General features: G+C 43.3%; 3 protein-coding genes across 3 annotated transcripts; 1 reads left to right on the plus strand and 2 right to left on the minus strand.

Moving 5' to 3' along the window:
• Positions 1 to 3,554: 3,554 nt before the first annotated feature.
• On the minus strand, positions 3,555 to 4,550 carry LOC115674710 (polygalacturonase inhibitor-like). Its single transcript, XM_030597195.2, has one exon. It carries the CDS (start codon positions 4,548 to 4,550, stop codon positions 3,555 to 3,557), a length of 996 nt encoding a protein of 331 aa, XP_030453055.1.
• Positions 4,551 to 9,150: 4,600 nt separating this feature from the next.
• On the minus strand, positions 9,151 to 14,564 carry LOC115674881 (polygalacturonase inhibitor-like). The gene is made up of 2 exons (XM_030597399.2): positions 13,903 to 14,564; positions 9,151 to 9,933 (listed from the first exon to the last, which is right to left on the minus strand). The coding sequence occupies exons 1-2, from the start codon at positions 14,388 to 14,390 to the stop codon at positions 9,423 to 9,425; spliced, it is 999 nt and encodes a 332-aa protein (XP_030453259.1). The 5' UTR covers positions 14,391 to 14,564; the 3' UTR covers positions 9,151 to 9,422.
• On the plus strand, positions 10,995 to 12,397 carry LOC115674882 (polygalacturonase inhibitor-like). The gene has a single exon (XM_030597400.2). It carries the CDS (start codon positions 11,124 to 11,126, stop codon positions 12,129 to 12,131), a length of 1,008 nt encoding a protein of 335 aa, XP_030453260.1. The 5' UTR covers positions 10,995 to 11,123; the 3' UTR covers positions 12,132 to 12,397.
• Positions 14,565 to 16,453: the final 1,889 nt, after the last annotated feature.

Consider the following 16,453-nt stretch of genomic DNA (forward strand, 5'->3'; position numbering starts at 1 on the left):
GAGATAAAAAAAAGTTGGGGCCATAATTGTCACTTAACCTAAAGTTGGTGCTTTTTTACGGGACAAAAAAATGTTCGGGCCAAAATTGTCCCTCGACCTAAAGTTGGTGCTTTTTTACGGAATAAAAAAAAGTTCAGGTCAGAATTATCCCTCGACCTAAAGTTGATGCTTTTTTTTGGAATTAACCCGGCCGGAAACAGCGTCGAAAGTTGTCTGACTCTAAGCTGTGGAAAGGAAGAGTAATCGGTGGGAAGCGGTGAAGCGCCAAAACAAAACTGCTGAACCCGAACCGGCCCCTTTTCCTGAACCGGAAAAGGAAAGAAGATATGCTGACATAGATATGGATATACTTGGGCCCATCGTGCAAGCTGTATAACAAGCACACTTTTGACCAAGTACTTAACTTGCCTATTAGTTTGACTTTGACCCTCGACCACCCTTATTTATTACCTACAGGCCCACACACCGCGAGCAGCAGCGTCCAAATCTTGAAGAAACGTTGTTTTCTTTGTATAGGTAAAGCTCGAAGGAACGTGTTGGAATGGACGTGCATGAGTTTGAACGAGATGGAGTTTTGATTCCGCCTTACATTATACTAGGAATTTAGAGGTGAATAGCTAGCAAGAGTGTGCTTAGCGAGTTTAGTTGATCCGTGACTTGTTAACGTGTTACGCTATATTACGTGGAAAATAAGTCAATAATTTTTTTTTATAAGTTTAGGATTCGAACTCTTTTTTTTCATAAAACACTTGAGTTGTTTTAGGAATCCCAATAATGTTTGATGGCCATGAAGCCAAGAGCATGATCAAATGCTGCATATGGAAGGAGTTTTTTTTTTTCTTATAGTTTTTTTAAGGCATAAGGATACCAAAAGTGTCAAAAATTGCGTCCGACGCTCACTTTTGCCAAAAAATTTTCACCGATCATTTAAGTGCTAACTTTTTAAAAAAATTATTTTAAGTGCCTACTCTGATGTTGGTCGCCGGAAATTCGATGTGGCCATTTTTTATTAATTTCTTAGGCCGACATGGCTAGCCGACGTGCTCAGTCAGCATGTAACCCCTAAACGACGTCGTCTACTAGCTTTCCCCCAAATAAGAATCCTAAAACGCACCAAATTGCCTAAAACGCACCAAATTGACAGAGAAGCTCCAATTTGAAACCCTAACGGCCATTCGATCGAAAACCACACCGCCCCTAAATTTAATGGCTCAAATTTACAAGAGGAGGGTGAGAGCTTGAGCAGCAGCTCAAATTCATTTCAACGAAGCAAAGAAGAAGGCGAGATTCCATAACCCGAGCTCGGAGAAGGAAGCTGAGCCCTAATTCTCGCCTTAGAGCCCTAATTTTTCCCTCCAATTGAGTGACTCAGTTAAAGAGGATGAACCTGAGTGAGTGAGAGCGACAAAGACGGCAAGCGTGTGATGCCCCCAGTACGTCACCTCTAACCTCTAATGTTGTTAATGCATTCTTTAACTTTTTATGCATGCGGAAGCATGCAAAATCAAAGAACAGCTCGAGACATGTAAAATTTAAAGGGACACACGCGAAAAATATAAACACGGCTATCTTCTTATTTATGTACTTAGACAACATAGGTTGGGGTACATTGGGGAAACAAAAAGGGTCATGTCGCCCCTGACTACACCAAAAGCTCCGTCAGTCATATCCTCTCAACCTGTAAGCATATATGTACAACGTCGCCTATCCATCACCAAAGTCACTGCCTGGTCTCCAAAAATGCTACTCCACCATCCTCCGGAAATCAGGATCCACAAACTCCGAGGCATCGTCGTCATGGGGACCGACGGAATAGTCACGCTTACAATTCCACACGTCTCAGCGTATACAATCCAGCAATTTAGAAATGTCATTTGCAATTGTTAATGCAAAGGAAACATCTCACCAGAAAGCTTAGAGTGTGTGCGTTACATCTCCAAAGGACATCAAATTGAGATTCCAACGTTTTCACCTAAGAAATAGTGAATAAATGCAAAAAGGTAAAACTAGGCAGCTTTGCGCCGTTTTTGAAATCTGATTTAAATAAATAGTACATGAACTCTAAAAATTCTAAATTTTGGATATGTCACAGAAGATACCTTGATAAAGGTATGGACTCAAAGTCTAAATATTTTTTTAAATTTCTTGTTTATTAGCTCAAAGGCAGACCAAAACTGGCCCGCTGGAACAGAATGATTGAACTACAAGAAATACTTGTTTTGCAAACCAAACCTTTTCAAAACACTTCAAATTTTTTTTATAAATTGTAGAAATGGATTTCTTTAACAACTTTTGTGATAGAAGTATGTCTAATTTCGAACTGGAAATTTTTATAAAAATTCGAGAAGACATAAAGGTCACTGATTTTACTGTACTGGACAGATTTAACACCGTAAGAAATAGGGTCTTCATGCAATCCATTTGAACTCAGAAAAATCTGAATTTAAAGTATGTTATACTACGAGATGTTTTTAACAACTTTCATGAAGAAAGTTTCCCCAAATTCAACCCAAAAAATCCTATATAAAAATGGAAAACGGTAAAGGTCCAGCACTACCGATTCTGGAAATCAAAGCAAAAGTTCAAGAAGCAACCCAGAACTTGAACCACACGAATTTTTGTTCAAGAAACCCCCAAACCAGAAGCTAACCTCCACATACACCATCCATCTCCATCAAGATTCAGCAAAATAAGTTTAATTCACAACTTGAATTCACGAATAACGCATGCAATCACCATTCAAACCGAAAGTTACACATGCAAGGCCGCGCCTACTCAAGTTCAAATCGAAAGATGCACATGCAGGGGCCACGCCGAGCAATAACGGATTTACACAGCATAGATTAGAAACCATTCACTTGCCTATTGATACTCGGATTTCCGCGAATTTTCGTCGATCGACTAGCGTTCTTGTGGGCGGGGTATTTATTTTGGGTGTAATTTTTCGCCAGAGATATTTAAGTGATCGTTTTTTTTCCGATTTGGCACTTAAGTTAGCTCGCGAAAACTTTTGGTACTAAAGTAAGGGTCGTACACAAGTTTTGGTATTTTTAATGTCCTTTTGCTTTTTTAACTTGCTCAATCTTTTTATGAAAATATAACAAAATCATATTTGATTTTATGAACAAGCTTGTTAATTTGAGGTCATAGAGTTCAATAAAAGAACAACCAAGTCATCAACTTGAAACATCACGACCACTCACGAGGAGTTAATGCACTGAAGACTAGAAAGAAACATCGGGAATCAAAAGGCAGTCCTTTCCTTTTCTGATCAAAGCATGGTAATTTTTTTTTGAACAAAGCACGGTAATTGAAATTACGGAAGTTTACAAACTGGTTTGCTCAGCTCTTAAACTTGGGTCAAAGTAAATTATAAACTCATTTATGATCAATTTACGATTCATTTATGATTTATTTAACATATATATTATGTTTAAATCTATTTATTGAATATTACTAGTTCGTATAATAACTCCACTTATATGGATTACGAAATAGATTTATGACCTATTTTGCCTACTCTTAAGTCATCCGCGAAGCTCAGTTCCGTTTTTTCACTTGCAGCTATCAAGAGGAGCACCGCACAAGCACCGGTTGTGGATGTAGGACTCGTAACTGAAGCTCTGCATTTTCCCTCCGACTGGAATCTCCCCGCACAGCCGGTTGTAGCTCACGTTCAGCAGCTGGAGCTCCAGACCCGCCACGGCCGTCGGAATTGACCCATAGATCTTATTATGGTTTATGTCCAGCCACGTCAGGCTTTCGTTAACCTCCACGTTCGACAGGTCGAACTCAAACAGGTTCCTCGAGATGTCGATGGATTGCGTGCTCTTGCTCCTCCCGAACAGCAGCGACGCGTCCCCTTGAAGCATGTTCCGGGACAGGTCGAGCTCCCCGAAGTCGATCCCGTCGAAGGTCGCCGGGAGCTCGCCAGAGAGGCGGTTGTGGGAGAGGATGAGGTAGAGGTTGTTACCCTTGAGGTTGGCGAGGGAAGCCGGAATCTTCCCGGTGAGCTGGTTACGGTCGAGGCCGACGTAGCCAAGGCCGGGGATGGTGGAGATGAAGTCCGGGATGCCGCCGGTGAACTTGTTGAAGGAGAGGTTGAGGTAGGTGAGGTTCTTGAGCTGACCGAGGAAGGAGGGGATTGGGCCGGTGAGGTTGAGCCAGCTGAGAGTCAAGTGATTCAGGTACTTGAGCTTGGTGAAGGACTTTGGGATGGGGCCGGAGAAGTTGGAGAGCTTGTGGAGGGTGAGGTCGTGGAGGTAAGTGAGATCGCCGATAGCGGAGGGGATTTGACCGGGGAGGTCGGAGGCGAGGAAGAAGAGAGAGATGACGCGGTGGGTCTTGTAGTGGCACTTGAGGCAGTACCAGTGGCAGCAATCGACGTCCGGGTTCCAGGAGGCGAGGAGGTAGGGGTTGTTGAGGGCGGACTTGATGCGGAGGAGAACCGCCTTGTCCTCCGGGTGGCAGAGGATGGCGGAGGTGGGGCGGAGGAGCAGGAAGAGGGAGAGGAGGGGAAGGAGGAGGAGGAGGAGGTGGGCGGAAGACATTGTTGAAGGTGGCGGCGGTGGCGGTGGCGGCAATGGTGATGAGTTTTGGATGAGTGAGGAAGGAGCAGGCGTGGAGAGCTGTATTTATAGGAGGAAGTTGTGTATGGCAACTGGGGGAGGGATTTAAGATCGGTTCTACTTCTAATTTCTTTTGTAAATTTGACCAATTTATACTTTGACTATTATTTAGTACGAAACACTTGACATCTTTCAAAAAAATTCAAATATTGACACGTAAAGATTGTGAAACTTAAAATACCTTACTTTGTTTGCAAATTTTAGGGTGAAAATATAAATTTAAATTATGGGTAAAAAATATCATCTACTTAAAAATAGGCCAACGGCCTATTTATTTCGATGGCCCACGCGCTAAACACAAGTTCGAAGAAAGAGCCACTTTGGATATGGAGACCACCGCTTGTCGCGTCTCAAGCACTTTGGATCCATTTTGCCATATGCATGTAGACGTTCATCTAAACATCATCAACTATTTTTTTTCTTAATAATCTAAAGACAACGACTTGAAAAATGTTATTTTTTTCATCACGTGGGGAGTCTAACTATCGAGCTAAGTCCTTGTCATCTCAACCCAACTTGGATCGGTAGCACGAGTCCTAATCCAGCCTTACGTTGAATTCAGATTTTTCAAGATTTAGTATTAATTTCGACTCTCAACTCTCTCACTTCAATTGTTTTTTTCTTCCCGTTCATGACTACCAAGTACTTCTTGACAAGCTCTAATATGTCCGGTTTATAAGTAAGTATCTCTTGTAAAATATGAGCAACACCAAATCCCTCGAGAGCCGAACCTCCATCTCTCCTACATGTTGTCCGGGCCTGGTCACTACGACGCCCTTCACCCCTTTTTATGAAGTTCTAGAGTTGTTTTGCTGAGTTCATTAGAAAGAGTTGTCTCGCGCTGTTGGGTATTCTTTACCTACCCATTAGTGTCGGTTTCAGGTATAGATACCTTTTTGTTGAAGGTCTCGAATTACGATGGTCATTGATGGTAAGAACGCGAAACTTATATCATTTTGGTCGAGGAAAGGAAAAGGTCTTCTGTCATTGAAAGAGAACTTTGATTTAATATTTAGATTGAGAATGTGAAAGTACAAGGATTCGGGATATGGCAAGAGGTTTATTGACTTAAAATATAAGTGAAGAGACGCACATAATGACAAAGTCAACCAAGTGTATGTGTAGATAGTTGGCGCCACTTGGACCAGTCAAGAACGAAGGCTATCTCTCCTCGAACCTTGTTTGCCGATGCCCATGTTCATTGAATGAACAATGAAGGGAGGCCTACGCTGGCATTTAAGATTTGTCCATAGTCGACTGTCCAAAAGGGACCGTCTTCATGTTAGAATAGAATAAAATCATTGCTTCGTTTGAACTCACATTAATCAAAACGAAGATGATATTTTTTTTTCCTTCGTTTCAACTCGAATGAGCAACTTCTAGGATAATACTTTTTTGCTACAACTACAAAGTGTCAAATCTATAAAAGTTAACCAAACACGACACCGTTAAGGTGGTCGGTCGAGTGATCCAGGATTTGATTTGGATGCTGAGGATCAAAGGTTCAATTCTCCAATTTATCTCAAGAAATCTTGATTGGTTTGCTAGGATAGGCAGCAGGGAATTAGGTGTATCATCGATCTTGAATTCTCGTTCAAAGATCACGGGCTCACGTAATGGACAATGATGGGTAAATTAATACGAGACATCGAATTCTATATGCCGAGGATTAAAGGTTCAATTCTCCAATTTATCTTAGGACTCACGAAACCTTGGTTGGTTTGCGAGGATAAGCATGGACTTAAGAATATCATTGGTCTTGAATTCTAGTTCTCATTGTGGTAGGGTAAAGATCACGAGCTCACCTAATGGACATTAATGGGTAAATTAATAGGAGGCATTGAATTCTATATCTCAAAAAATACTATGCATTCTCCATTTATTCGATCCTCTTGGGAAGACTTCAATGAGTTTAATTTCTTTTAGTCCAATCCTCATAATTAGTTTTGCGCATCATGGCCCTCAATCATTTAGCTTTCTAATCCCTCGTGCATTAAAGGCAAAGATGACTACATCGGGGATTGCAAATGGTTGTAGTATTGTCTTTGTACCAAAAAATAGAATAACAAGAAAATGGTTGTAGCTGGTATTTCCTTACTAACTTTAAGCCGTGAAGACATGCAAATATGTTGTGTATCAATGCGTATCGGAGCAAATCAATGTGACATACAAATTAACAACACTTGGACATTTATTTTAAAGATCAGAATGCAGATTGTTAGAGAATACGTGGAGTTTTTCTATCCGACCAAGTCTCGATCATGATCAACCAAACTGGATTGATACCACGAGTACTTATCCATCTCCTTAAGCCGAAGCGTGGCTTTCAAGGATTCGGTATTCAAAATGTTAAAACTTGGCGCAAAACGAAGTGTTGTCACAACTTTTATCCAGGTCATGACTATGATGGACAGTAACAAAGAAGAAAAGTCTCTATCGTTATCGCCAAAAAAAGGAAAAAGGGTCTAGAATCATTGAAAGAGAAACTCTGAATCATTTTTAATTTTAAAATCTAAAAGTGTGAGGATTCAGGACGTGGCGAATTGAGCACGAGTCCATAGATGTTGTGTATGTACGTATAGTCGGAGCCACTTGGAGTGGTCAAGAACGAAGGCTCCCTCTCTCTCTGCCTATCTCCCTCGAATCTTATCTAGGGACGCTAAAATGACAGTAGCCTTTTGCCATTGCTCAATGTGGCCATCCCGGCATACAAGAAGAGACCAAAGAAGGGGGGAGGCCTACATTACGCCTTTAAAGTTTGGCAGCATTTGACAATGGAAAGCCACCACCGCTGTCCATCATGTCCCATGGTGGGTACATTAGAATGTAACGTACAAGTAAATCATTGATTGGTTTGAGGTTCGATACCCATACCATCAAGTACCAACGATTTCATATTCAGGCTGTTTACCCTAGCGTAAAAATACTGTTTTTGGATACAATCCCCTTGTACCGATCCCCACACATGATGATCGGTACATTTTCGATTGCAATCGAGGTCTATCCCTCGCTCACGGCATCTCGGGCCACTAGATTTCTCTCTCCTCCTCCTCTCTGCATCTAGGCCACCACATCGAGTCGAAATTGCATGAACGCCACCACCACCACAGTTGATTGTTGTTGCCTCTAATTGAAACACCGCCGCGATCTCTGCTCTCCACCGCCCCTCACGACTGATCTCCACCACCAACGCTCACTCGCACTTGATCTCTCCATGCCTTTGTTTCCACCACGGTTGTCCCGTTCGTTGTCGTCGAGCGAGCCTAGATCCGAGTCTAGTGCTTGGGTTGAGTGCCACTGAACCTGAGATCTGAGGCTCACGCTCTATCCGAGCCTTGATCTCGGACTAGGCTTGGTGTAGCTCAGTCTCCTTCTCCTCGACGACAGCAATGCCGCAAGAGGGGGAGATCGTTAGGTCCAGCACTCTACCGAGGTCAAATACTAAGGGGAGAGAGAGAGGCTCGCTGGTTGTGAGAATGAAGAGAATCTAATTCAATATGTCAATCAAAGACGACCATAAGTGGGGAGGGGCGGCGAAGGCGGCCCAAGCTAAGAGTATAGTACCCCCTAATTCCCCTTTGAGGTGTAAAATTCATTTTAGATCGGTAAATCTCGAACCTATGTAGAATCTAAACCAAGTTAGGGCTCAAAGCCCGTTGATTCCTTACATGAGGATTCAGAAAATACCGAATCCGCCTGCACAAGCAAATTGTTGATAAAACACTCCCCTTTTTTCTTTCCAAATAAGACCTTTCAATCCAACATTTGACAAAGTCTCATTGGCCAGCTCGATCCCTTCCCCATCAATAATATAATATACGCAGCTTTCTGGATTTTTTCTTTTTCTATATAAACTATAGAAAAAAGCGTTTCTTGTTTTTTGAATTTCTTGCCTATCTGTTGATATGAACACATATTAATGAATTTTGCAGAAGATATTTTCCTTAGGGGATGTGATAAAATAGTCTTATTCCCAAATGCTCTTGAAAATGGTCTCCTTGGTGGGGTTGAAAATGAGCTGGCCGGGTCTGGCTTTAAGCTCAAAATCATGATTGATTCGTAGATTTGAAAGGATACAGGTTTGTAAGCTAGAAATTTAGCCTTTCTCATAATCTCTTCATTTTGGTCATAACAAGAATTATATTTACAGATTTAAAAACCATTTTAGAGATAGAAAAATTCCGTGCCCACTAATCGACCCATAACTTTTGATTCGGTAGAGCTATGTACTTGCAAACACATTTCTGAATGCTCATTCAAAACCTCGTGCCATAGAACCGTCAAGTCACTTTTTCCAAATTATAATTACACTATATTGTTTTGGTTCCATATGGCGATTAATTACTAATTTTATATGTTTTTTTTCCATTAGTGTACTATTGTTTTAGAGTATTAATAATGTTTTCTCATTTCAATTTTTTCATACTTTATATTTATTTGAATATTTTAAGCCTATTCGGGCTTTATAAAACTACACACAGATAGTATTTCAAGATATAGCATACAGCCCATCCGAATATATGAAGAAAATTGACCCTTAAAATTCTGCACATGATTAGTTCCTGTGAGAACTTTGTATTATTCCTAACCCCCTTCAGCAGTATTGTAGGAGTTTGGGAGTCGCAACTTCTACTATCTTGTAAAAAGTGGATTTAAAGACATATTTTTAATGTAGTTACTTTTTCGCGAGAAAAATGGAGCGTCACTCTTGAAGAGCAACGAGCACTAGGAATAGTGGTGGTCATTGTCAGTCTTGAAGCCACCCACGACCACCACCGCCACCACGCGACCGATTCATTTGCAGCTCTCAAGAGGAGCACCGCATAGGCACCGGTTGTGGAAGTAGGACTCGTAACCGAAGTTCTGCATTTGCCCTCCGGCTGGAATCTTCCCGCACAGCGCATTGTAGCTCAGGTTCAAGGACTCCAGCTCGAGTTTCACGATCCCCTCGGGGATGCTACCGAAGATCCTGTTGTGGCTCAGGTCCAGTCCGATCAGGCCCTCTTGAAACTCGACCCTCGACAGGTCGAACTCGAACGCGTTCCCGGAGAGGTTGATCTTCTCCGTGGTCTTGTTTGCCCCGAAGAAAACCGAACCGTCCCCCCGCAGCATGTTTCCGGCCAGATCCACGTACCCGAAGTTGACCCCTCGGAATGAAGCGGGGACCTCGCCGGAGAGACGGTTGTCCGACAGGACCAGGTACGGTAGGTTCCCGTCGAGCAGCTTCAGCGACTCGGGGATCGTCCCGGTGAGCCGGTTGCCGTCGAGGCCGAGGTACCGGAGCTTGGGGATCCGCGAGAGCAAGCTCGGGATCGACCCGGTGAGTTTGTTGGAGGATAGGTTCAGGTACGTCAGGTTCTTAATGAGGCTGAGATAAGAGGGGATGGTCCCGGCGAGGTTGATGGCAGTGAAGGTGATGTATTTGAGGTTCCTGAGGTTGACAATGGCGGGCGGGATGGGGCCGGAGAGGCCCGTTAGGTTATGGAGGGTGAGGTCCTCGAGGGCGGCAAGGTCGCCTATGGCAGTTGGGATGCGGGCGGCGTGGGAGAAGCCACCGTCGGTGATGAAGAGGGAGACGATGCGGTGGGTGGTGAGGTCGCAGTAGATGGAGGACCAGTTGCAGCAGTCGGTGTTGGGTTTCCAGGAGGAGAGCAAGGGGGGGTCGTTGAGGGAGGTCTTGATACGGAGGAGGGCCGCTCTGTCAACCGGGTGGCAGAGCTCGGAGGAGGCGGGGCGGAGGACGGCGGAAATGGAGAGGGAGAGGAGGAAGGGAAGGAGGAGACGGTGGTGGTTCAACATTGTTGTTGTTGGTGGATTTGTGGAGGGTGGATAGGGTTGCACTTGCACGGACAAGATTGGATGCTCCATTTATAAGAAAATGTGATCACTCTGAAATTTCCTCAATTATCAATTGGTAACACAAAATTTCTTTTGGGAACGTTTAATCCATATACTTTCCAACATCAAGTTTATTGATATTATATTACTTGCTTAGCAAAATACAAAAAAAAAAAAAAAACACAAGTGAACACATACGTTATGAAAAACTCCGGTGGCGTCAATTCAACAATGACAGCACAACATCCAAGGTCAAAGTCAAAGTCGGCCCATCTCAGAAGATTCACCTTAACAAGCTGCAGCTAAACGTCAACATAGCTGGGCCTCCTCGCAAGGACTCCACTTTGATTGTAGACAAAATGCGATTTGTATTATATACGTTTAGAGATAAATTTACATCTTATATTTAGAGCTCAAAATTTGTATTATCTTGACCATCTTTGAACCATCCAAGAAAGTGTAAACTTTTTCTTTTAAAGACGAAGCCTGATGATCTTTGATTCTCTTCTCCATTTTTGGGCTAGTCTTGTTTTGACTTAACCCTCAATTTCCTATAAATAGTAACCAACTTCCTCCGATCCCTCACCAAAAAAAATTGTCAAGCTCGATTAGAAACATCATCAAGCCACAAGTACACACACAAGAAGCACCAAAGTGATGTCGAACTTCCACTTCCACTTCATTCTCTTCTCCCTCCTCGTCTCCTCCGCCGTCCTCCCCTCCTTCTCTGCCACCGCCGAGCTCTGCAATGCCGACGACAAGAGGGCCCTCCTCCGGATCAAGAAAGCCTTCAACGATGCCTACGTCCTCTCCTCCTGGGACGCGGCCACCGACTGCTGCGACTGGAACAACGTTGAGTGCGACGGCACCACCCACCGCATCGTCGCCCTCAACGTCCCCCTCGGCGACCTCTCGGGCCCCATCCCCTCAGCTGTGGGCGACCTCCCTTACCTCGAGACCATCTACCTCCACAAGCAGCCCAACCTCACCGGAAACATCCCCCGCTCCCTCCTGAAGCTCAAGAACCTCCAGTACTTGACCCTCAGCTACAACAACCTCTCCGGCCCCATCCCGGTGTTCCTCGGCGACCTCACCAACCTCATCTTCCTCGACCTATCCTACAACCGCTTCTCAGGCCCGATCCCGAGCTCCCTCTCCAACCCCCCGAACCTCCGGTCTCTTCGGCTCGACCGTAACGCCCTCTCCGGCTCAATCCCTGCCTCGCTCGGCCACATCCAGGGCAGCAGCCCTTACCTGTACCTGTCCAACAACCAGCTCACCGGTGAGGTCCCCTCAGCGCTCGGGGACGTCGATTTCACATACATCGACCTGTCGCGGAACCAGCTTTCTGGCGACCCCTCGGCGCTGTTTGGGAGGAATAAGAGCACGCAGCAGATCTACCTGTCGAGGAACATGTTCGAGTTCAACATGTCGGAGATGGAGCCGCCGCAGGATGACCTGATCGCTCTGGACCTGAACCACAACAAGATCTACGGGGCGATTCCGGCGGCCATGACCGGGGTCGCGAATCTGCAGATCTTTAATGTGAGCTACAACAGGCTTTGCGGGGAGATCCCGGTCGGGGGGAGGCTGCAGAGCTTTGACTCCACCGCTTACTTCCATAACCGGTGCTTGTGCGGCACTCCTCTTGATAGCTGCAAGTGATGATGATCATCATCATCGAGAGAGAGTTTGGCCATGAATGAAATTGAGTGTGTGTGTGTGTGTGTGTGTGAGTGTGTAGCGGTGCTCCTTGTCAAGTGTGACGCATGCTAAATAATGTCGTTGTCTCTGTTCATTTCCTAATTCTTTTTTCCTTTTTTTACTTCCAATAATGTGAAGCTGCTCACATGTGTGAAAGTGTAGGAGGAGATCAAATTGTGTATGGCATGGCTATTAAGGATATGTTCCTTTTTCTTTTTCTTCCCAAATTAGATCAAGGATCTCATTGCTTCTCGTAGTATAAAGGAGCATAAATCATTTTAATTACTTCAAAGTTTTTCATTAAGTCATCAGTATAAATTCACGAATAGTAGTGTGAAAATGCATTTCATGAAAAAGAAGCCATGAATCTTTCATTTTATGCAGATTTCTATTTTATTTTGCCTTTCGCATAGCTTGACTAGGCTCCTTAACTTTAGCAAAACGTTCGGTACACATTGAAACTGGATAATTGCAAGTGTCTTTCTAGAGCTTGGAATAACACTTGCAATATTGCAGTTGACCGACTAGCATTGTTAGGTTTTGTTGGATGTCTTGTGGGTTAACATGTTCGGGAGTTCTGAATTATCTTTCCTTGTTGTTTCCGGTTAGGAAAGCCTTATGATGGCCACTATTGCTGAGGTTTGCTCTTGAGCTTTTGAACAAAATGATGATTTACTTACAAAATGAGAAATTGGATAATCGCAAAAATGAACATAGTGTTATACCAAAATTTTCATGTTTAGGTAGAAAACTTTATCTTGCAAATGGATCTTAAAACATGTAAAGTTCTAGTGTTACGATTTTTTATTTCTTGAGAAATTAACCCATTTACCAACTTGAACTAGACAGGCCATAAAGTAATTTTAATAATAAGCAAAGCCGAAATATAGAGTTGAGAACAGCTAAAGAGACTAAAAAACTATTGGACAAAATCGTGACAAGAGCCAATTACTGCGTATTTCCATTATTGCTCTTTAAAGATACAAAACATGAGGTAAATATTCAAGAATTCCATCTTCCTTTATTAATTGCCGATCAAAATGTATCCAATAGACAGCCAAACAAAACCAGCTTTCACAGTGGCGAGCTTGAAGTTAAGGGTTGGAAGTGAAACGGCGTTGACTTTCAGCCAGTTCAATATGTCTTGTTATGTTGATTAGGTTGATCTTGCATTCTAGGACAATTTTGAATGCTGGGTCGAAAAGTTGCACGAGACCTGTACATATTTAGGTATTTTTGTTGACAACCGGTCGCTCTTGGATCCAACCTAGCGTCGAATAGCTCATAAGAGAGTGTTGCAATCAACTGCGATTCTATTTCATGCCAAAGTACTCTATTTCACATTGTAAGAATACTTTTATTCTATTATTGTCATACGTGAACACAACCGAACATCATCTAAGGAAAAAAAGAAAGAGAAATCTGACTTCTTTGTCCTCTTTTGGTATATGTGGCTTTTGCAAGAGTTATACATATGAAACTCCATTACATGAATATAGACTGGCGATAATATATTTATTCTCTTGCCGGTGTCTTTACCTATCAAATCTTCCGTCACCCGTCCACCATTTCATCAACTTAACAGCTTGAAAGCGGAGCTCCACACAAACACTTGTTGTCTGAGTACGATGATGCATCGAAGCTCTGCAGCTTGCCGCCAACAGGAATCTGGCCGCACAGCTGGTTGTCGTTCAAGCGAAAGGTGTCGAGGTTCTGGAGTGAAGTGAGCGACTTGGGAATTGATCCGGTGAGGTCATTGTGAGAAAGGTCCAGTAAAGTGAGCTTGGAGAGCATGCCGAGGGTGGAGGGGATGGAGCCGGTGAGGTTGAGGTAGCTGAGGCGGAGGAAGGTGAGGTCCTGGAGCTTGCCGAGGGAAGAGGGGATCGGGCCGGTGACGTGGGAGAGGCGGTTCAGGTCGATCATCTGCAGGTAAGGGAGGTCGCCGACGGCGGCCGGGATTTGGCCCGAGAGGGTGCCGTCAAAGATGGTGAGCTGGGTGATGCGGTGGGTGGTGTCGTCGCAGGCGACGCAGTACCAGTCGCAGCAGTCGGTGTCGGCCTTCCATGAGGCCAAGATGTAAGGGTTGTTGAGGGACTGCTTGATGGACAGGAGGACCTTCTTGTCCTGAGGGTTGCAGAGCTCGGAAAAGGATGGCGAGACCAGGAAGCTTGAGAGGAGGAGAGTGAACAAGAAAGCCGACGAGAGATTTGGACTTGCCATTTGTCTCTCTTTGTTGGGTGATGATCAGATGAGAGGATGTGCTGTTGGAAGTTAGGTTAGGGACTGCATTTATAGGGATGTCTGAAGCTTGAAGAGAGAGGAGGTTGATCAGGATCAAAAACAATTCGGGGGGAAAGTCAACTTGAGAAGATTTGACTTTGACATTTTCAACTTGGTGGTGTTTGATTTATTAATGCGTTGATGTTGCATGCACAGCTGGGGCTCCATAATTCATGGTATTTGCCGTCCTCGTTCTCTATGATTTATTTAAACATATAAGTGCTAGTATGTTTGAAATTGTTGCCGAAGGAGTCGCGAGGAATTAATCAACTTAGAGTTTGTTTGGTGCAGTTGTAGCTGTGTTGTGGCTACACACCTAAAATACACTCGTATGACACCTAAAACACACTCATAGATATTGGTAAAACTGTACCCGGCTATTATATATTACAATGAACAGTGCCAGTTAGGTGAAACAGTACCCGACTATTATATGTTACAAGCATACGCTTTTGGCGACACGTCTTTGAAGGTGCTGTACTTTAGCTATAAGCAATTAATGCATTTGGTCGAAACTTCTGCGAGAGATCGCTTGGTTATTAACATGACAAAAAAAACCTCTAACATTGTTGTAGAGTTTGTATCAATATTTAGGTGCGAAAAAGACATGAAATTGCTTTAGTTGTTATCAATGCCTGTATAAGTATTATTTGAACTTTTACGATGTATAATTTTCACCTTATTATAGTAATGATAATGATAATTATAATAATAATAGCAGCAACATTACATGTTCTTATTGTATAATTATTGCTATTACAAACATTGGAACAAAAAAACATTGGAGGTGATGATGGAGAAGTTCTCCACGGAGTCGGAAGAAAAATTTAAGAAGGCAATTAGAAACGTATTTGATAATAAGAGAAAAAGATAGGGTTTTTGCACGAGTATTTTTGTCTTAAAAAATTATTTTTAGAAAGCTTAAAAGTTACGGCATCTCAAAGCTACTAGAGGTTACATAACCCATGAAAATGACTTATTCTGATGTCGAGTCTAGGCTTAGAGGGTGGTGGCTCGGGAGTTGGGTCGGCGCTTGGGGCGAGGTGGTGCCACGGCGGGGGTCGGCGCATGGTGACTCTGATCGTCCTCTGGCCGTGGATAAGATCGCGAGTATTTCGAGTTCGGGCAACTTATAAATTTTTTTTTTTTTTATGACTCGGGAACCGCCGTACAGCCGACAGTCGGCGACGTAAATCCGGGGTGACGCTAGCGCAGGACCCACCACAACGGCGCCACGCTTAAGAATCCCTAATGACTACGCTGGGATTCGAACTCCCCACTCTTCGTAAGGGGCAGAGAGCGCGAACCAACGCAGTCGGTGCGGGCGGTGGTGGGCAACTTATAAATTTACACCTCTAAATATAGAAAATCTCAATCCTTCTCTAAGTAGCAAAAGAAGATCGTCACGACACTGTTCCCCGTAAATGGACAATGGTGTCTTTATTTGGATAAGGAAAAGACAGAAAGCTATATGAAATGGATAAGATCTTGTCCCCTCCGCCGCTTCACACATTGCAGCCATCAAAATTCAAAAAAGTCTAGTCAAGATCGAGGGGCTCTTTAAATTTCACTAATCTTATTCTAGGTGGGGGTCGTGTTGGACTTGGCATCTTAGATGATCCCGAAAGCATTATTCCGCGACAAAGACGGGTCGTTGCATAGATTTTGGCTCGATCACTACTAATTCTCCCCATGTAAAAGCTTCACCAGATAAATCGATGGGCATATTTCGAAACGATTGTCGGAATCGACGGGCGCCTAGTCGGGAAAGACAAAAATGAAAATCATTTGCCTCCCGCTTTAAAAACTGCATGCATATTACTTGTTATAGCAATATTACGATAATTACTTGATTTTTAATGTCTCTCGAGATTACACATGTATTTCCTTTAATTGTGTCTATCCCTAATTAATTATAATTGATATTATGTTGATCTTATTACTTTAAATACGTACTCATCCAATAAAGTCTATAAATAGTCTCACGTACTCTTTATCAATAA

The sequence above is a fragment of the Syzygium oleosum genome, unplaced genomic scaffold (assembly GCF_021117445.2).
Source record: "Syzygium oleosum isolate NSW1041296 unplaced genomic scaffold, Sole_v2.1 Sole_v2.25, whole genome shotgun sequence".
NCBI classification, from domain to species: Eukaryota; Viridiplantae; Streptophyta; class Magnoliopsida; order Myrtales; family Myrtaceae; genus Syzygium; species Syzygium oleosum.

What these genes read in the sequence shown, in the direction of transcription:
- LOC115674710 (XM_030597195.2), bottom strand. Translation starts at nt 4,550, where the DNA reads ATGTCTTCCGCCCACCTCCTCCTCCTCCTCCTTCCCCTCCTCTCCCTC.
- LOC115674882 (XM_030597400.2), top strand. Translation starts at nt 11,124, where the DNA reads ATGTCGAACTTCCACTTCCACTTCATTCTCTTCTCCCTCCTCGTCTCC.
- LOC115674881 (XM_030597399.2), bottom strand. Translation starts at nt 14,390, where the DNA reads ATGGCAAGTCCAAATCTCTCGTCGGCTTTCTTGTTCACTCTCCTCCTC. An exon ending in CTCACCGGATCAATTCCCAA is followed by an intron (nt 9,934 to 13,902) that starts GTCGCTCACTTC and finishes GTCGATCCCGAG; the next exon opens with CTTGCTCTCGCGGATCCCCA.